A 21,436-nucleotide genomic window follows, 5' to 3' on the forward strand; every position below is an offset into this window, starting at 1 on the left:
CATCATGATCTTCATTAAATCTGTAAGCAGTTCTTAATCTGCATTTGGTTTTATCTGCCAATATGTTTTGCCTTTTAACCTTGTACAGCATGTGATGCTTTGCAAAGATTCTACTTCTTCCTGGACATTTTAGCACTCTTCTTAATATGCACTCATGTCAGCACTTTGTTTGTGTAAGAATGTATTAATGTTAGTACAGATGTTAATGAACTGCTTTAGTCTTCTAATGGCTCAGTAGATGTTCGATAGCAAGGCTGCAGTCCAGCTGGAAATGTCTGTGAAGATTTGTCCAAGATCAAGTTTCTCTTTTTGAATAACAAATGATGTTTTCTCACAGAAAGCTCATTCACATACAGCCATGTGTGGCAATGATCAAAATCTGAGTGCCTCTTTTGTGTGTATGCCAGTGCTGTTAAGGTGTTCAGGGATGTGCATTACAGGAGTGATATATAGTACAGCATAAAGGAACTACAAGCCTACACAGGCTTGCACATCCGGTTTCAACATCATTTCACGCAATGTCTGCATCCTCACAGATGTACAAACACACCCTCATTACTACACCAGCACTGAGAAACCAAATACCTGGTTTTGTTAAGACATATTTAAAGCTGAGTTTGTACTCTTATGTTGCCAAAGTTGTATGTGCCGAATATTTTGGACAAATATACCTTGTAAAACATGTTTATATGTAACTAATGTGGAAAAAAAGTGATACCAAAGAAATAAAATGGTGATATGAAGCAAATAATACTGAGTGAGTGTTGTGTAACATAGCAGATTTCAAATCTGCTAGTATTTCCAAGAAAGCTTTACATTTAACAGTAGAAGGAATCAACTATCCATTTATGGGCACTGAACCAAGTAAAGTATTCCCATCTCTTCAGGATTCATGAAGGTTCTGATTGGGTTGGATGGAGCTGATATTAGAAGTGTCTGTTTAGCCTTGTCTTTACTTCCACCTGCTGGTAAGAAAGATTTATTACAAGACTTTTATTGCACTGGATCATCATGACTCTCAGTGAACATTTTAATTACTGTTTAGTGGCTAAAATATGGTCAGTGTTCCTCCCATAATGTCAGATCATCTCCTCCATGCTGCTATTTTTACTACCAACTCTTTGTATAACCTGTATTTTTGTGTCACAATGACCATGCAATGCAAAACATTAAAACATAGTGTATTTAACTTTGCTTGTTTTTTTTTTTTTTTTTTTTTTTTTTTTTTTCCCAGTTCCCAAGTACCCAAGAGCAATAGTAGTTGCTGTTTTGTATAGGGACGGTGAAGTAAATTGCATTTTGGCCACTGATGAGATTTTACCCAACATCTCTCTAACACCCCACTGTTGTCTTGTCACCCTGTGTAGCCACAAGGTAATTAAATTGTCAAACCTGTTTACCACATACCTGAAGGTTGATTGTATGGATTTGTATTCCAGCGAGAGCCCTATGAAGTAATGTTTAAAGAATACTGATTATAATAGCAGCCCCTTGATTTAAGTATCTTCCTTGGTTGGTGGTTTTGTGTCATATAATGCATGCAGGGTTGTATTCCTGCTGACATTCAAGACGGATTTTCTTCTCAGTATGGATACTGTAACACCAGAGTGTCGCTGTGCTTTGGACAGGACTGGGAATTGTCAGATTCTGAATAGACAGACGAGACATGTCCCCTGGGGCAAAGGCGTTAGGAGTGTATGAGCACCCCCCGCCCCCATTCTCCACTTATCCATTGTGTGTGACAAAGAATATATGTGTGATAATACGTGTATTCATCCTTGTGTGTATGAGCATGTGAGTGCAGCTCCAAAGGACATTGGTTTGGGGACAGGAGGTGGGGTTTTGTCTCATGCAGGTCCAGGTCAGTTGAAGTGTCCGCTTTCAGTTTGAACCAAAGGAAAATCTCGGATGTGTGGTGAAGCCAGCAGCAGAAACATGGATTGGATCTGGACGCTTGCTGTGTGTTTGGGAGTTGTGTGTTCTGCTGTGCCGGGTTTGACTCAGGAGTCATCCAAGTAAGTTGTGTGATTTGTTCCAATTATTGTTTGACACTGGAAAAAATACCTAAATACTTCTTTTATATATTGATGCGATATTTACCTAATGACCTTATCTCACCATTCAATAACAACCAATTCTTCCTCTTTCTATCAGGACATTGTTTCTGATCTCAGGACCGGAGGTGTTGCATGCTGGGACACCCACTCCGTTGGCTGTCACTGTCCTTGCTGACTTCTCTGGTAGGGTGGAGGCTGAAGTTGAATATGACAACAACAACAACAAAGTATCCCAAACGGAGGACTTCCAAGGAGGTGACACTGATATTACATTTTTGCATCATGACTTTTTGAGTTTGAGAGGGCTAAAGCATCATTCTACTTTTCAGGTTTGACCAGGATCCTCACACTCCCTCCTGTGAGTATGATTTTCCTCTTATTTCTTTTAAAAGTTGAGAAAATGGTTACTTCTGTCTTACAGATGAGTGAAATGTTTGCAATGAATAAATAACTTGTTTTTACCTGCAGCCATAGCCTGATATCACATGTATATGTTACTGACAACACTGTCTAAAACCGCTCCAGATTCCTGCCTCTATAACCCAAAGTTCTCTCTTAAACTTGACGGTGAGGGGCTACAAGGGGGATGATCTCATTTTCACCAACACAACCACCCTCAGCTTCAACCTCAGGAATGTCTCCAGCTTCATTCAAACTGACAGATCACGCTACCAACCGGGGGATACTGTTAACGTCAGAGTTGTGTCTGTCCAGTTAGATAATCATCCATACAAAGGCAGAGTGGATATCTCTATGCGGGTAGGTCTCTGTTTTCTGTGTGAAAGCACAAAGCGAGAGGAGTGTGAATAGATTTAAGTCAGGCATTGTGTGGTGGTGGGAAGATTGATTGACGTTCTTTTGTCATATGCAGGATCCCGGTGGGAACACTGTGGACAGGTGGGAGTCCACAGGGAATCTGGGGATCGTGTTGCGGGAATTCAGTTTATCCCAGACGTCTCCTCTTGGACAGTGGGCGATCACAATCACAGTGAATGTAGGGATGAAATATAACATTTTATGCACCTTTGTATGCCTGTTTAAAAGACTATTTGAATTAAACGATACAGATTTTAAAAAAGCATTTACCTATTTCACCTCCCATCCTCTTCACTTCAGGGCATGACTGATGAGAAAACATTCATTGTGGAGAACCATGGTAACTGATCTGTCAGTTTATTACTATATTAAAAAAAATAAGCTTAAAGATTAGGTTTGCATTATTTAAAGGTTTATCTTGAAACAATACTGACATGCCCACAGATTGCTACAGCTTCATTTTAGCTTTGGCTGAACTGAGGAATGCATATTTGGACCAAACTAGTACTGTGGATTTTGTCCCTCATAACTTACACTGAAATTGCTTTAAGAAGAGATCTCTTTACTTCAAGTATAAAGCAACAAGTACAAGCAACATTTACAGTGACCAGTAACTCCTTCAATGTACACATTGGGATGTGAGTATTGTATGAAGGTAGACTTGGAAAAAGGCAATCTATCTTTTTAATTACTGCCATGCCTACATCTTTACTGACTGCTGTTCTGCAGAGCCTCCTCACTTTGAAGTGCTGGTCAAGACGCCATCACAGGCCCTGGTTGGAGATGACATCTCAGGATCAGTGAGAGCCCTGTAAGTTCAATGAGATAATGCAAATCAATGTTATCACATTTGCACATATGTTAAGTATACTGTAGTACTTTGGATTTTTCTTCTAGTTACCCCAGTGGACAACCTGTACAGGGAACACTGGCTGTCTCACTTACTGTGGCTTCTGCTATGGACAATTCAACCTCTGCATTCAAGCTAACACAAACCAAAGAGGTGAGGTTTTATCGTCACTGTAGTGGACCCTATTATTTTAGCCAGTATTTAAATGTATTTGCATTCTAAATTGAACTAGCTGTCTTTTAACCCTTATTTTTCAGATTTATGGGTCAACACAGTTTTTCTTCAACAAGGGTCAGCTTCAGGCCCTGCATGCTTCATCAGGGATGGATGATGATGGCCATGTTGTTATACATGTTACTGCTTGCGTGAACTCCACCGGTAAGATATGCATCATTATATTATATATGCATTTCTGTTGCATCCTCAAATCTCAAACTATTCTGTTATATCATGTCTTATCACTTAAGGATTTAAAGTCAGCAAAACTGTTGAAGTCCATCTTATGAAGAATACATTCCAGCTTGAATTCTTTGAATTTCCACTTTCACTAAAACCGTCTCTACACTTCTCTACAAAAGTGAGTGAATTATCATTATTATTCATTTTATTTGACATCTGTTTTAAACAGTTCCACGAGCTAACTAGAAACTTCCCTTCTCTGCTTGAAATCCACAGCTTAGGGTCTCTAGATATGACAGAAAGCCACTGAGCTCACTAGATCGATTGTACTCTGCTTTGGTTGAAATCACTCAGAGAACATCCATGATGGATGCTGGACCTACAATTGTGACACTTCCAGTGCCTGAGGATGGGAACGTCCACATTAAGTTTAAGTTACAGGCTCAAGTAGAGATGCTTTTTATTCGGGTGAGTATTTTAATGTACAGTGCCTGGAATGTTGGTCCTCTGGGAAAAGTACCTTTTAGCTGTTTGTATGGAAGATGAGTAGTTTCAGTACAGTAAGATTACACACGTTTGCCAGAAAGCAAAAATTTCTCACTAGTTAAAAAAATCCTAAACATCTAAAAGCCTAACAGATTTGTTCAGATGATGTTTAGTTTGTTTTAAATCTAAGAGACAAAATTATTGTTTTATCCCCAGGTTTATATGTATTTTTTACATTTTGTGTATATATTCAGGCCAGATTCCAGTCCAGTGAGGAGACCCTGAAGGTCTACAACAACTACTCCTCTCCTAGCAGCTCATATATTCAGATCTCCTCAACTTTACCTGCACAGGTACCAGTAAACATGTATTTTGTAGCATTGTGGTACATTAAAAATGAATGCATATAGTAAACATGCTGAAATTATATTGTTAATTATGAAGCCAAGAAATATTTCATATTACATTTTTAATTTACAGATTGGATCGCCTCTTCAAATAGATGTGGAAAGCACCTTTCAGCCAGCTGAGCTTCACTTTGTGGTATGTTTGGTCAAACATATGAAGTAATCCATGCAAAACATTTGCAAAAAGTATAATTTGCCATTTTCTTTTATTGACATATTGTATCTGTAAGAATTTGTAGTTACACAAGTCACACAAGTTTGTAGAAAATCAATCAAGGAAAAGTCAGGGTTGATTACAACTTGACTGCACACCTAAGAAACAAATGTAATTCTGGCAGAAATGTAGTTTTTGCAAAGAATGATTTGTTGCCAATGTTTGGAGATGGATTAGCTTAGTTTATATAACGCGATGCTAAAATATGCTTCAGAAAATGCAGCTATAGATTATCATGGGAAATTATGGACATCAATGTGCTTATTATCTTTTTAAACAAAACACTACAGCATATTTAAGAAAGTTTATGGTTAAACACAAATAACAAATACTTTGACAATAGTTTGACCGCTGGATGTAAAAAATAGCAATGAAAAAAAGATTAAAACATCTGCACGATTATTTACATCACACCCAATTAATTATCTCAAAGTCCTTCAGAGCATAACATCGCCAAATACAAACAGAACCTCACAAGCAGGAGTGGTCATCAAGAGCATTATATGAAAAAATGCTCACAAATGCATATTCATGTTTGCGTTAGAATGATGAAACAAAAAACATATAGCATTAGTATCAAAGACATAACAGAGAAGTGTAAAAAACTGCCCACAGATGTGAAGAAAAATTCAGTGAATAAAAAAACATAGGCTCAGTAACATAAGTCACAGTTTTACCAACACAGATTTTTTCCAAAGGCATTTTAAGATGTATCTCACATTCTTGGTGTAGCAGGAGATCTTGGATGATAAAAAATGTTGTTTTAATGGAAATCTTACACTGGGTACAATTGCTACATGGAACAAACTTTGATGATAAATCGGGTGCAATAGAGACGTGTACATATGTTTTTTTGTTTTTCCATTATTTAAAGAAATCCAAAAGGTGGTGTCTCAGCTTTACTGCTTTTAATCACCATTCTCCCCTTATCGTCGTACTTGCAGGTGAGCTCTAGAGGTCAAGTGGTGGCTGCTGGGACAAAGACTTCCTCATTTTTTTCTCTGATCCCAACAGTGTCCTGGTCTCCTGAGGCCTGTGTCACTGTCTACTGTATCCTCTCTGATGGAGAGGTCACCAGCGACACAGCACACATACCCATCAACCAACACGGCTATGTACAGTAATTTGTTGTTCTTTCACTGTAGTCATGTTATTCTAATAAATGCATAATGTTGCTGGACATGCCCCTGTGATTTTCTATGGTTTTGCTTTTCCAGGTATCTCTAAACTGGAGCAGTGACAAAGCCCAGCCAGGTGAGCAAGTATCGCTCACAGTAACTGTCCTCGAACCCAAGTCCCAGGTGGGAGTCATAGTAATGGGGATGCATGATGAAACTCCGCAGGCTGACCTAGATTTAAAAGTGGAACAGGTATGACAACCATTTACATTTGCCAAAACCTAAAGGACAGCTCCTTTTGAGGTTCAAAACACTGTGATTGGCTCATTTGTTGTGATTGGGATTTAAAGTCACTCAATAGGAACCCAGAAGCTACACTAAGCTGTAAAGCCTTGGCAAAAATCTTTCAACAAAAGCCCAAAATATAATCTCTGAAACTGAAACTTCTGTGAACCTCCTTCAGAAAGTAAAAAGATGACCATCAGTTTAGATGCTGTCAGATTTACTTGATTTCTCCTTTGTCCAACCATACAGTTTGATCACAAAGCACCAGTACACCCAGTCTCCTAAATCTATTGTAAAATCTTCTTAGAGTTGCTTTTCCCAGTTAGTTACTGTATGAGTATTCAGAGTGTGACCACTAAACCGGTTACTCTGGATGTAACCTATCTGTGTGCTTTGTTAGAAGCTGACTCTGCTGTTTCTAAGAGCTGGTAACTCTAGTGTGTTGGATGCAGAGTTGTGTGCCCAACCTGAGGGTTATTCATGGATACATGATGGAGGAAACAAAGCTACGCTACAGTTGGCTGTCTTAAGATGACCTTCTCTCATCTCCAAAGCACTGGCGGCATGTATTGTGTCTTGTAGAATAGACTTGAGATCTCCTAAGGCATCTACAAAGCTCAGACCGTTTTACACCTTACATCACCCACCAAGCCCTGACCCATATTTTATGGGCTTTCACACTAGTGGTGTATCTTTAATGACCTTAGTACAGGTTTATAGCTGTATTTTTTGCAGCTACAATTAGATTTACCATTATCATCTTTTGTTGTGTCTCCCACACCACAGAAATGTAATATTAGGATGCTGACCAATGCCAGACTGTATAAGAAAAAGCAGCCTGATGGACTTAAAGATGGTGAGATGATAAATCAATGTGAGCCTTTTAATAGAGCATCTACTTTCCACAAGAGTCCCCCTTGTGGTCATTTAGCATATTGGATTTCTCTCACAATTACAATACTGGATTGATTCTCCAGATATGAATACATATTGGGCCTCTGAATTCTTTCCCTTTTCTTTGTGTTTTCAGAGGTAGAAGTTCTTATGGTGGAGAAGTACAGGAGCCACTGGCTGGATGCCACTGAGTCCTTTCTGTGGTTAGATGTTAATGTTAGGTGAGTGCTGAAAGGTGCATGTGCTGGACATGGGTAGCAGGGCAAACTAAGTAACAGATAATAATTGTCAAAAGTGCAGTATAAGCACAGGTAATCGTATTTAGAACAAAACCTTCTACATTCAGTATTTCAGTGCTTTTCTCTTCCGTTTCTGTCAGTGATAAAACATGGACAAGTGGGAAAATAAAAGTGCCAGATGGTGTTACTTCTCTGACAGCTGTAGCACTGGTGATGTCAGATAACCTCAGTTTGGGCTTCACTCCTGTGCCACAAAAGGTAACCAAATACTCAATATGTGCCTCAATATACTTGATAGTTTGTTGATTGCGGGATATTTCGCACAAATCTTGTTGTTTCCTTTTGCACAGAGGATGTTTTGTTTTTTTTGTCTGTACTGAAAAGGAGACATGAGCAGTAATATTTACATCTGATGTTCAGTCCTTCCCCCTGCTGCCATTCTGAGAAACATAACCTGGAAAAAATCTTTGTGCCCCAAGCATTGCAGCTTTAACAATCTTTAATGAAATCTGACTTTTGGCCATTTTGATAGTGATGGTAATTTTTATTTTTATTTTCTGTGGTAACTATAATAATATCAGAACAAGTCTATACAGCCATCCTAGCGGCTTTGTGAGGCTGCACTTAGGCATAAGCAGTGCTTTGAGCTGAATGCTTACATCAGCATGCTATGTTCACCATCTTATCTTCCATCTTCACCAGTTAATTGGCTGCTGAGGTTGATGGCAATGTCATTAGTTTTACAGGTATTTGGTCATAAACCAAACTACTGGACATATTGAAATTTTGTCTTGACGAGGGAGCCAGAGGAAATGTCAAGGGACCACCAAAGTTGTTAAAATTCATCCTGAGAGTGCCATGAATGTGTGAGCCATAGTTCTGATTCAGCAGACTGACATTTCCATCAAGCCATAGGTTATACACCACTAGCATGGCCAGAAAAATAAGTGGCCATTATATCAATGTGACAATGACACAACTCCTGTTTTAAAGAAATCTAATCTAATCCAATTTACAGAATTTAAATGCACATGTACATAAGTATAAACGGTGTGACTAAGGCTGTAACCCTACTGGTAGGAGCCCTGTTCCCTAACTTTTAATACTCACTGCTAACAATGTTAGCCAAAGTCTGTTTTAATTTTTGCTTAACAACCTCTCATTCACAGTTGACAGTGTCCAAAGATTTCTCCTTGTCTCTCGATGTCCCATCATACCTCATCAGAGGAGAGGAGATGGTGTTGGAGGTGAACATCATCAACCATTTAGAGCGGGACATAGAGGTATGGAGGACTACACTTGAGGAATATTCTGCTGAAAGAAATTCCCTCACGGGTGATTTATCAGTATCTTCCAATAATAAATATCTCTCACTGTCATTTGTGGCTCATAGAAGATGTTATATTCTTTGTTTAAAAAGATCATGCTTTCTCCACATATTTTTCTCTCCATAGGTCATGCTGCTGCTAGCACAGAGTGAGGCCTTTGAGTTTGTTTTGGCAGACAGAGGTGACGTCTCTGTCGTAAATGCCCAAAAACTCACCTTAGGAAGTCACGTCTCTGCCTCAGCCATGTTCCCTATAAGGCCTGTGGCTCTGGGCGAGATGGAAATATCTGTGGACGCCATCTCTGCAGAGGCCTCAGACAACCTTGTTTGGAGAGTGCTTGTGAAGGTAATGCATGATAGAAACTTTGGATAATATCAATTAATTTACTGTGTGTGTGAAGTGTAACTTGGGTTGTTGGTAAAGATTGCTGGTTCAAATCCCCCTTTTTTTGGCTGAGCAGCTCAGCTACTGTACTGTATATGTCCAGAAGCTACTTGAATGTGAAGCAGGAACTTGATTGGTGAATAGGAAATAGAGTATAATTTCTCATAGGACCTTCATTGTAGACATGATGTTTCTGTACAAGAAGTGTATTTAGATCTAAGGATTCAGTATAAAATGCAACATGCTATGTGGCATAGAGTTAATCCTGTGCTAACTGTGAATTATTCCCATGTTCCTGAAGCCTGAGGGAGTTGAACAGTCCTTCTCAGAGACTCTGTTTCTGGAGCTGGCACCGGTGAAGCACAACAATTCTAGATCCGTCTCCTTCTCCTTTCCACCAGATGTGGTACCGGGCAGCCAGAGGGCCCATGTGGCCTTGGTTGGTACGTCTACCATTTGTCCTCCCTGTTTTGCCAGTGGCAGTTCCATCTGAGTGCAGTTTGTTTATTTTTAGTAAATTAGACATACGTAATGTGCACAAGCATTTTCCTTTGTGTTTAGATGATGAGCTTGGGTATATGGGTATCAAACTGAGTGCTGTCCTGAAAGTATTTAGGTACTGAAAAATGGAAACGATGGACATCAAAAAGGAATGTTTATGGAGGGCAGATTCTGAACAAATGTCAAGATGTTTGGCTTGGCTCCATCCATGTTTGTCATGGTAGACAGGCAATCCTCAGTATTTATTTTCCTCAGTTGGGGCCGAATTTGTGGTTTCTGTGCTTGTCGTGATAGTCAGCTTTATTAAACATCAGGCAAATGTGCAGAACTGTAGCTTTCTGCTTGTGATTGTATTTTATAGGTTTTTTTACTCCATCCTTCCATACCTCATAACTTAAACTCTGCCCTGAGTTTCCAAGTGACCACTTCAAAAATACTGTTTTATGCTTTCTCTTATATTATGGTTTTATGCTTTCTTTTATATACAGGTCAATAGCTGGCACATTTAGACTAGTATTTTTTGAAGCTCACATTTTAAGATTTTCCTGAAAGCATTCATTATTATAGTATATACATAGTATTTCCAACTGCCTGAGGAGTGAAGAAAAGATACAGATTGAGCAGAGGTATAAGAAGAGCTTCTTGTTCACACCATGTCTTTGGTGATGGTGACAGTGAAACTCTGGAGTGTCTATGTTTCATGCTATTTCCTCCTCTTCTGCCAGTTTTGCTGCTTGTACTCAGTTCTACACTTACGAGGTTCAATTTCCCATCTGGAACCTTTGGTGGGTTTTTGCAAGGCAATAAAAAAGGCATAATATCAGGTGTGAAGCACAGACACTTACTGTTCCCCTTTTAGGTCTGTCTGGTCTGAAACCTGTCCCTGTAATTACTACCTGCAGTATTAGTGAACATGTTGCGCAACAGTTAAATCCTTCCTCCTTCTCTCTTACATTGTTTTACAAAGGTGATATCTTGGCCTTGTCCATCAACAACTTGGATTCTCTGATTCAGATGCCTCTTGGATGTGGGGAGCAGAACCTTATCCACTTTGCTCCAAGTATTTATGTTCTCCAGTACTTGGACAAGTCAAGTCAGGATCAGGAGATCAGAAGCAGGGCTCTGGGCTATATGATGGAAGGTATGAAACCTTTACATGATTCATTGGCATCACTGTATTACAGTAAATGTACTGTGTACAGTATAATGTACAGGCAAGGTTGTTTCAAGTGCTATTTAGATGTAACAGAGCATCTTCTGAGTGATAATCCAGCAGATAAAATTTAGGGTTCTTGTAGGGGTTTGTTATAGATTTCTGCATCACTGCATAGTAAATTTACTGATTGAATATCATGGCAAACATGTTATATTTTCTTCTTTTAGGATATCAAAGACAACTGTCCTACCAACGAACTGATGGTTCCTTCAGTGCTTTTGGAGCCAGCGACACCTCTGGTAGCACATGGTAGGTCATCAGTTTAATGTTAAAGATACGAGTAACACGCATTTGTTTACAAATCAGGTGAAATATTCTGTCTGTGTAGCAGAGAGAGTTTCATATTTTTAATGCAGTGTTCACTTGAGAATCAGGAGTTTTTGGGAAAATACTCTGTCTTGAAATGTGTCCTGAAATAAGCATAAATTAGGTTTGAGTGGCAAAAAAAGCAAAAATATCTTACTCAGTCTTTTTTGTTTTAGTACTTATTGTGGGACAAACTGGGGTTTGAATTCACTTTGTCTTGTTTGCAGCTTTCCATCTTTTAAATCTATATGAATTAAATCTCTCTGCCTCTGTTTGGGTTCACAGGCTGACAGCCTTTGTGCTAAGGTGCTTCCTCCAGGCTCAACCCTATATGCAGATAGACCAGAGTGTTCTGATCAGGGCCATGACCTGGCTCTTAGGCCACCAGGGGCCCCAGGGAGAGTTCAGTGAGGTGGGGAGGTTGATACACACGGAGATGCAGGGAGGGCTGGATAATGGTCCTGTGGCCCTCACTGCTTATGTACTGATGGCACTACTGGAGGACAACACCTATGCGGTGAGAGTCTCACATGGGGAATAACCTAAAATTTTTAATTAAAGTGCTGTCATGTGAAATATAGTATAGTCAACCGACACTAATGATGTTTTGTCTGGTTCCTTTGTGTGAAGAGCATGTTCCCAGCCAATGTGTCCCTGGCCCAGAAGTACCTGGAGAGCAAAGTATCCAGTGGAGTGGTCAGTAACTACAGCCTGTGTCTGGTGGCTTATGCTTTGACTCTGGCCAACAGTCCTGTGGCTGGCACTGCTCTGGCTGAGCTGAGCAGGAGAGCTTACTACAGAGGTAATTTAGTGAAGGTTTTCTGCTATTTTACTCTCAGGAATTCACAGGATCACCTGTCAACTTAAATGCACTGACATCAAATGTACTATTTGTTTGTCTTATTATTTTTGTCACAATTTACTTTTTTTTTTAAGTGACATTCATCCTGTTATCAAAGATGTACAATACAAGATGCATTACATGTTTAGTTGAGTTTAGTTTTGACCCGACACATATTGAATTAAGAAATTAAAGATTATTAGTGTAGCACCACCTTCAATGGAAATGTACCATAAATTTGATATGCTGAAGTAGGATGGTGAAATAACCAATATGTCAAGGGTAAGGGTGTAAGTATAAAAGTGAGCCTGAGAAGCAAAAGTTTTCTATCACCAATGATTGAAGGCCTAAATGTAAAATTTAAAAAAAATGTTGTTACAGATACTCCTTCAAATAGAAAGACTAATCATTATGAAGTCTTACAGGCTGAAAAGATACTTCTGTTTCAATACATTTTTTCCATGTCATTAGTCAATTTGCATGTATTGCACCACCATCTGGTCAATTTTTAGAACTACTTTTCCCCTAAGATCCACATCCACAGAAGAAAAACAGCAGCAGCAACAACAACAAAAAGCGATATTTCAGCACTTTTTATGTGGTTAGATTCCTGGTGGTGCTCATGGAGATTTTCTTTTCATTGTGCAGCATGATGAATCTGTGGACATTACTGGTTATTGATTACATTGTCATGTCGTGTCTAAGATGGAGTCATGATGTGGAGATCCTCTGCTGGCCTGGACTCACATGGATGGCAGCCGCACTCAGTGCAGATTGAGATGGCCTCGTATGTGGTGCTGGCTCTTTTTCGGCGAGGCAACTTAGTGGAGGGCATTGCACTCATCAAGTGGTTAAGCAAGCAGAGAAACCATCTAGGTGGCTACGGGTCCACACAGGTACAGTAAGGCTAAACCTTTTTTCTGCTTTTCACGGAACTTATGTTTAACTATGTAACTAGAAATACAACACAGCCTGCTTGGTCCAAAGGACGCTTGGACTTATTTTGGGGGCATTTTGTCTTCCAGTAGTGTTCTTGTGTTTAAACTGGAACTGCCTTTGACTAGCCTATGCTCTACTAGTGGTAAAAGCTCAAGGACTCATGATGAAATTTACAGATGCCAATTTTATTAATATTCTGTATGCTAAATAATAAAATACACATCTCCAATTTGTTATTTCATATGTAAAAATAGCTGCAAATATTCCCCAGTTCTGCACCAAATCATTTACAGTATATCTATCTGGTCATATAATCCGGATGCATATATTTATTTTGACCTTCAACCTTTTTTTATATCTCAGGACACAGTAGTTGCCCTCCAGGCTCTGGCTTACTATGCTGCTTTTAGTGGTGCCAACGCCATTGACCTCAGGCTGAATATATCTGCCCCAACGTCTTCGTTTGTGTCAGCCTTTCAAATCAACTCCACCAACTATCGGATGTATCAGAGCCGAGAGGTAATGGATGACCAGATGTGGGTGGGATCCCATGCTTCTTTCCTGATGCATATATTAATTGATATTTTAAATGGTGCTGTATTTACTGTATCACAGTTTAATTTATCATCCTGGAGTTAATCTTCTACTTTTCTTAGATTAATGCTGACAAAGATCTACACATAAATATATACATGGAAGGAAGAGGATTCGCCATATTTCAGGTAATTGTACAGTACTGTTGTTTTATTTATTTTTTTGATCACTAAGAGATCCCTGCACAATGCACTTTCACTCTAAGTGATGGGGGACAAAATCCACAGCCCTACTTCTATGCAAGTGTATTTGAAACTAATATGAGGCTTCAGCCATCCAAATTAGTCAAATCAAGTCAATATCTTCTAAAGTTAGGCTTTTTAGTGCCAAATTCCCTCTTTCTGTTACTACTCTTCTGATGCAGCAGAACAGGGAAACACTGCCAGTCGAGACACAAAGGTGGAATTTTTTTTTTTTTTACCTCAAAGACTGTAACTATGGAAGATATCCACTTTATTTTACTAACTCAGGCAACTGAAGCCTCATATTATCTTCAGCTAAATGGATAAATACATTTTTGCTTAAAACAAGGGCTGTGGATTTTGCCCCCCCCATCATTTACATTCTAAGCACATCTGGAGAGGATCTTCCAATGGTCAATATGAACAGTAGGAATGATTACAGCAAACAAAACCAGTTTCAATGTTCATATGGGCACCTAACAAAACAAAAAAAAATGTGAATCTATCCTTTAATATGAATTCTGCTAAGCATCAATATTACAGGAAAATATTACACCACAACTCAAAAACAACCCCTCACAATGCGGTAATGTTTCTGTATATTCAGCATATTCATCTCAACATAAAGTATAGTTTAACAACCGGAGCATGACCAGAATAAATTGAACACAGCAGCTGTGCATGATAGCGTCACCCAGCACAATGTGCTGCATTGTAAATGCCAAGCCAAAACAGCTAAATGCATATGTAGCAGGATAATAGACTCCCATCAATTAACATCTGGAACACATATTGTAGCTTCATGTCCTGTCTGCGTTTAGTATGTCCAGATAATATCACTTAGAGGACTATAGTGGAGGTTAATTGTTTTACTTTGTTTAATTTGAAACCTGTTATCTTCTGTTCCAGCCCCCCTCCATCATATAACTTTTTTACTGCCTGTAATTCAGTACTTTAAATGTTGAATGAAGTAAGCAAACGCAGAGATTCAATCTTTATTTTGTTTTTGCTTTATGGGATAGTGGGTTTTCTCAAACATATACTGTTTTTGGGGTCTTGAGGCATTATCCACTTATATAATCTCAGGCTGTGGTATCAGGAGGTAAAGTAAACAGTAAACCAGGGCTCTTCACCACTAAACCTAACATTCTACATTTTTAAAACCCTTCCATGTATCCATCCAGATGAATATCTTTTACAACCTGGAGAGCAAAGCGTTTTCTCAGAATCTCCAGCACACCACAGACGAGGAGGCTTTCCTATTAGGTGTGAACATTACTGAAGAGAGAGACCACAATCACATGTTGTTATTTATATGCACGAGGTAAGCAGCATGACGCAGACAGGCACATATGTCAAGCTAATTTTAGCTTTTGACATTTGGCATCTTTTTCATGTTCCAGGGCTCTCGTATCTTATGACCTTTTGCTTTTTTTCCATTCTAGATTAAAGAACAATCAGGTGATATCTCAAACAGGAATGGTTATATTGGATGTGGGCATGCTCAGTGGTTTCAGTCTTTCCCCTGAAGCTGCTACCCCAACAGATCTTGTCAGAAAGGTGGAGATACTGCCTGAGAAAGTCAGCCTCTACCTCGATTCAGTAAGAGTTTCACAATCATGTCAAGCTTATGAATTAGAGGCAGATTGTTGTTGTAGTTATACAAAACATTTTTCCAAAATAGAGCCCCCAGAACTTTTTATTGGTCTTGTTAAATCTTCATGGTAGGAGCCATATGACACAGGGCCATAGCCAGAATTATAAATCATGTGTCCAAATTCTCCCAGAGCAACCTACATTTTTTATGTAATTTTATTTCCCAGTATGAAGGTTTAAAATCTGTTTAAAAGTCCTCACCACATCGCCCAGAATATATTTCTTTTGGAGGAATACTGAATCCTTTCACTTAATTTTAATCTTATTTATTGATGTGTTGCATGAAATCAGTTTAGTTCAGTCTAAATATATCAGAATTAGCCTTCAGAACCCACCCTGTGTAATTTGTGTGTAAATGTAGAATATAAATTCCTCCTCAGGTCAAATAACCACAGTTTTCTTATAAAGTACCATTAAAGTACAATTAAATTCATTCTAGAGGAGAAGGATAACATAAGGTGTAGTGCTCTCGTTGATAACTAAAAAATATGTTAAGCTACAACCAAGGTTAGCATTTTGGCTGAAGTCATTAAACATACATCAGGTTCACAAATATCATGTCACGGTATTTCCATTATTCTTGTTTACCAGTAATGTTTGCCAGTTGGCTAACTTTGGCTCTGCTCACTGCTCAACTTCTACATGTACTGTAGCTCTGCTTTTAGAAAGATTAACAATAAAGACAGTGTGTTTATCAGAAAAGGGCAGTCAACTAAACAGACAATCCTTGTATTAAACTGGCACATTTACAGTATGTTGTTCTATTTGTTTCTATGATGTGGCCAAAGAGGTTTGTTGGCACTTCTTACCAGCTTTAATTTACAAAAAAAGTAGAGGCAAGGTAGATCACAAATTACTTAAGAATTGTACAGACAGTGTATCATCACTCACTTGTCCGGTATCATTTGCAGCTTACCAAATCAGAGGTTTGCATCGGACTTCCAGTCATCAGAGATTACAAAGTGGCCCATGTACAGGATGCTGTGGTGCAGGTTTATGACTACTATGAACCTAGTAAGTACAATGGACAACAGTCTTGCTGTAAGTATGTACACACATACAAAATGAAATGTACAGAAAGTCATGTAAGTAGAGATCACTCAACATACACGTGGCCAGTATAATTTTACAGTGAAACACACAGAGAATCACATCATAATGTCATCATGATCAAAGTTATCTGATTATTTCCCCTGTCTCACAGCGAGAAGAGCAACAAGGACATACAACTCAAATATCCTGAACAACATGCACTCCTGTTTCTTCTGTGGTGAAGGCTGTGATCGCTGTAGGCCAGGTATCACCATCACGGTGTCGTCCCCCCTCTCATCTCACTCAATACGCAGCTCCACCTACAGCTTAAGTTGCCTGTTTCTTGGAGTTGCTGCCTTTTTCACTATATTCTAATTAGATTTCATTTTTAAAAGCTATTATTTTAACTAATTAGAAGTAATGAATATACACTGAGATACATAGATTTGGGACTGTATGTGCACACATGTTCATGCACTGGATGCAATTTCAAGTGTTTTTTCTTTTTTTTTTTCATTTAAAATTTACAAAAATTTTCTTGACCAATGATTGTAACATTCAGAGGATCTGTGACACGTTCTTTTGTTTAGTGCACTTGTGCCCTCTACTGTTTACCAATTTTTCATTTGTGTTGTATTTTGACAGAATGTAAATCAGAAATTACTCTTTGAAAATGTTGTATCTGTTATATTTCAGTCCATATTTTTGGTTTCATACATTAAAAAGCAAATTTAAGAATTTCTTCACTTAATCAGCCTGACATTCTCTGTATGATTTCATGTGATGACTTGATGAAAATGTTTTATACAAAACTTCTGTATAGATCACAAAACAAATGAAAATGATTTCTCAGTTCCACATGTGTCCTGTTGTCACCATTTTGGCAGAAAATGGAGACACATTAAGCTGCCTGAAGCAATATTAAGGCTGAAAATAAAGGCTCATAAGATTTACTCTCCCAGCTCTACTGTACTTTCCCAGCAAATGGAAGACTTTATGATGTAATATGTTTTCACTCGTGTTGATATATAACAGTCCTGCCTGAATGCGCTTGACTTTATTGTGTTAGTGTGTCATAATGGCAAAACGTAGGTAAATGCCTCATAAGGTGGATTGGAGGGAGATAAAGTGCACCTTACCCCTCTGCCACGTCATGTAACTCTGAGCCAGAGGAATGCAGACTGACCTGCAGAAGTATGCAGAGTGAACACACACATGTAACTCATCACTGAAGAGTAATCAGATTTGACAATGCTGACGTATCGCAAAATATGACTGTTATTTCAAAGATTTCAGCCTGCTGTGCTCAGTCCATGACATATTTCACTTTGCACAACATAAAGAATTTACAGCATGCTCACCTGAACATAATTAATTTCTTGTTCTAATAATCAATAATCTCACACTGGCAGCATTTTACTTTGAAGATAACAGCAATAATATTGAAATATAGAGTACGATGACTCTCTTACTTTATTCTGTATATTTATATTTCTTCTCCACATACTGTAAATTGGAGCATAATGTTAAAACTGTTAAGATATCAGTAGTTTATTCTTAACGAATCCCCAAAATCACACATGTGGAAAGCTATATGTGTAAAACCAAATTTTAAATGTAAATCAAACCTGTCTGTCAGCAAGTTACTGAATCCCACGAGTGTCAGAAGGAACCTGCTGAGAATATTAGTTGTCACACAAAAAGCAAATATATATTTCATATGCACTTAAAAACATTTGAGCCTTTAACTTTTGGTGAGAGATGAAAAACCTGCTGAATTACAGCAAAGACAGTTTGTACTCCTACAGAACTTTGATACAGTGAATATGTTGGTGTATCTCAAAGTTTGACCATCTGTAACCACACTGTCATGTGCTTATTCTCCCATCTAGTCTCCACGGCGATCACATATGTTATAGTTTTAAGGCATCACCTTATATAAGCATGTTGCTCTACCTGTTGCTGTGCACCAGAAGCTTACAGGAGTTTAAGCAGTTTCAGGAAAAAAGGGAGACACTCTCGCATACATATACATGCATCCATGCACACAGACCCCCAAAGTCATCATATGTGAATATAAACACATGTAGCTGCTACACAGTCCCCAAAGCAGAAATAAAGCTTGTAAACTGATTCCTTTGAAAACAGGACATCTTTGCTGCATACTTACATGAGTTTAACAAAAAGTTGAAAGGCTGCAGTACCAGATTCACAAGCACTAGATGGCAGGCTTGGTATCGTAATAGGGATGGTTTCAAAGTTTATATCACAAAGTTTATATCACAAACAGGAAATACTTTTTGCCTGCACACTTTACACGAGCTCCACTTAGTAAGAACATTCCTGTTACTAATAAATACACAGCATATGTTTACCATGTTAGTAGGATATGTGAAATAGTTTACAGCAAAGTTTACAAATTTGAACAAATTTGAACAAATTTGAGAAGACTCACAGAATATGTTGCTTTTCTGTGATCCATTGAAGAAGTTGCATCCTGTATGTTGCCTTAAAACTTACCTGTAAATAATCATGTAGGGTTTTTTTTTACACTTTTCTGTGACTCAGAGTATGTATTTATGTGGGATAACGCCATACATACACATTAAGGTCATGACAAATGACCCTTACTAACCAGGGCCTTGTTGTGGGTCAGGCTACAAAAACAGACAGTCAAGGGCATACGCTGGTCATGATGTCATGCATTTACTATGTCAGTGTGGCTCTTCAGAAAGAGGGCTGATAACTGTCCAATGCAGTGGCCTTAACTGACAGAAAGCTTAGTTTAAGTGCAGTGAAAGTATTAGGAGTTCAAGATGAGTTGAAAGAAACTTCCTTCGCAAAGATGTATCTCAGAGAAAGAGATTAATGGAGTTACAGAGCATCTATCTTTCAACACTTTTGTCATTTAGTTGTGAAAAGCGACACATGGTTAAAAATAACAAAATCTCTCAAAGTAAAGCTTTAGCAGTCTTCTCTATTTCTGCAGACTGTCTGGAGCTTGTGGTTGTCTCATATCATGCCCAGAACGACACTGAGGTCTAAAATCCTACATCAGGGCCATTGAGTCTACTGACATTTATTAATATTTGCTCCCGTCAATGTGGCTGTGAGAGGAATAATGTTGGAAGCAAGCCTGTCACCCAGGAGATGCAGAAGGGGTAAACAAACTGAGGGATATGATTATTTATGAGTTTCATCTCCTGGTGGGAGCCATTAGTGAAACATGCCGTATTGTTGTTGGACTCACTGTGACAGATGGCAAAATGAAGTGTGTTTTTTTTTCAAATGAGCAATTCATATTGACAGCAGGTTTTGCAGATGGATCTTCAAAATGGGATGTATTGCATTACTCAAAGAAATCTGTCTCTTGTTGAATAGATTTGATCAAACACACTCATCAAAAAGGAAAGTTCAAATAAAGCTCTGTATTTTTCTGTGTATAGTGTAGTACCCTTGTAACTTTCAATACTTAGCAATACTTGGCATGATATGTTAGAATATTATAATGATAAATTGCGTAATAAAGACTGTATAGTTTACGTTCTGTAACCACAGTCATGTAGGGTAGGTTAGATGAAGTGCTTCTGGCAAGTTGTGTGCTTTATTTCAGTAAAACATTTATTCCAAAAACAGAGATATGAAATTGCTCCCCATGGCCCTGCTCCAGATGACATCAGTAGGAAAGAATCACCATCACAACAAATAACCACATCATATGGGAACCCAATGCTGTTGGTGTCATGACAAAAATTGAGGGTGGCAGCATCAACAAAGATGAATCGAAGGGAAAACTTCCAACTCCCCGGTGATGCTACCTAAATGACTCCCTATGTCGGCCATTGGGAAGAAGATGATGCGTTTGTTTGGCAAGGCACGCTCCATTCACCGGGGCGAGTCATGGAAAATCCCTTTGAGCTTCCATCCCACCCAGAGTGAGTGTGTATTTACACAACCCCCAGGTGACCCTATGCAGGCTGGCCCAGACAGTCCTGCTAGAGGCGGGAGACGAATCCATCCCAGACAAAGGGGACTCCAGGGAAACAAAACAGAGCTGAAGGCCCACTCAGTCATCTTACTTGAGAGAAGCCATCCCTAACATTATCACTATGCTATGATCCTCTCCAGTAGAGATGATCCCAAACTCAAGGAGTCTGGTTCATTCTTCGTCACAACCGCAGACCATATTTGGATGATTAGTGTCTGTGTGTTTGCAGGTGTATGCTATTTGTTTATCTGAGTCACTGTCTCTTGGTGTGTCAGCAGTCCTCCAGATACATGTGATTGTATCTGAATCACTGTTATTTCTATCAGTTGATACAAGCCCAATGAGACATAACACCACAGAGCCCAGATCCAAAAACATGTGATGAAACATAGCATTTGTTCAAGCAGAGCACTGAAGTAGTGCTTGTAGTTGTTGTTTAGTATCAGTTGTTTTATACAGTATATACTTCGCAAACATCGGCTCATTCACTGTTGTGTGGCTAGTAACATCCAAGCATATTCATGCAGGTGTACAGAAATCATAGCCTGACACTTGTCACTCGTACTCTGCTGATTACTACTGTATGCTCATGAGAGTACTTAATATTTCTCACATATCAGATAAGAAGGGCTCTGCTAGCATTCAAGGGGAATTACCGTACAGCATGCTTGTTGCTTCACTCAGATTAGGTACATTTAGAGTAG

The 21,436-nt window shown here is 38.8% G+C and overlaps 1 protein-coding gene across 1 annotated transcript; it reads left to right on the forward strand.

Annotated features, from left to right (window-relative positions):
- Window positions 1–1,935: 1,935 nt before the first annotated feature.
- Window positions 1,936–17,495, forward strand: LOC121881107 (CD109 antigen-like). Its single transcript, XM_042388750.1, has 32 exons — window positions 1,936–2,015; window positions 2,155–2,312; window positions 2,387–2,415; window positions 2,583–2,816; window positions 2,929–3,051; window positions 3,174–3,213; window positions 3,603–3,684; window positions 3,771–3,876; window positions 3,981–4,101; window positions 4,191–4,300; window positions 4,399–4,590; window positions 4,863–4,961; window positions 5,089–5,151; window positions 6,174–6,344; window positions 6,447–6,599; window positions 7,419–7,488; window positions 7,663–7,747; window positions 7,906–8,023; window positions 8,935–9,048; window positions 9,220–9,438; window positions 9,779–9,920; window positions 10,946–11,119; window positions 11,362–11,443; window positions 11,786–12,017; window positions 12,131–12,302; window positions 13,047–13,237; window positions 13,644–13,799; window positions 13,937–14,002; window positions 15,241–15,380; window positions 15,502–15,658; window positions 16,624–16,726; window positions 16,917–17,495. The coding sequence occupies exons 1-32, from the start codon at window positions 1,936–1,938 to the stop codon at window positions 17,117–17,119; spliced, it is 4,185 nt and encodes a 1,394-aa protein (XP_042244684.1). The 3' UTR covers window positions 17,120–17,495.
- Window positions 17,496–21,436: the final 3,941 nt, after the last annotated feature.

This window comes from Thunnus maccoyii, chromosome 16 (genome assembly GCF_910596095.1).
Source record: "Thunnus maccoyii chromosome 16, fThuMac1.1, whole genome shotgun sequence".
NCBI lineage: Eukaryota > Metazoa > Chordata > Actinopteri > Scombriformes > Scombridae > Thunnus > Thunnus maccoyii.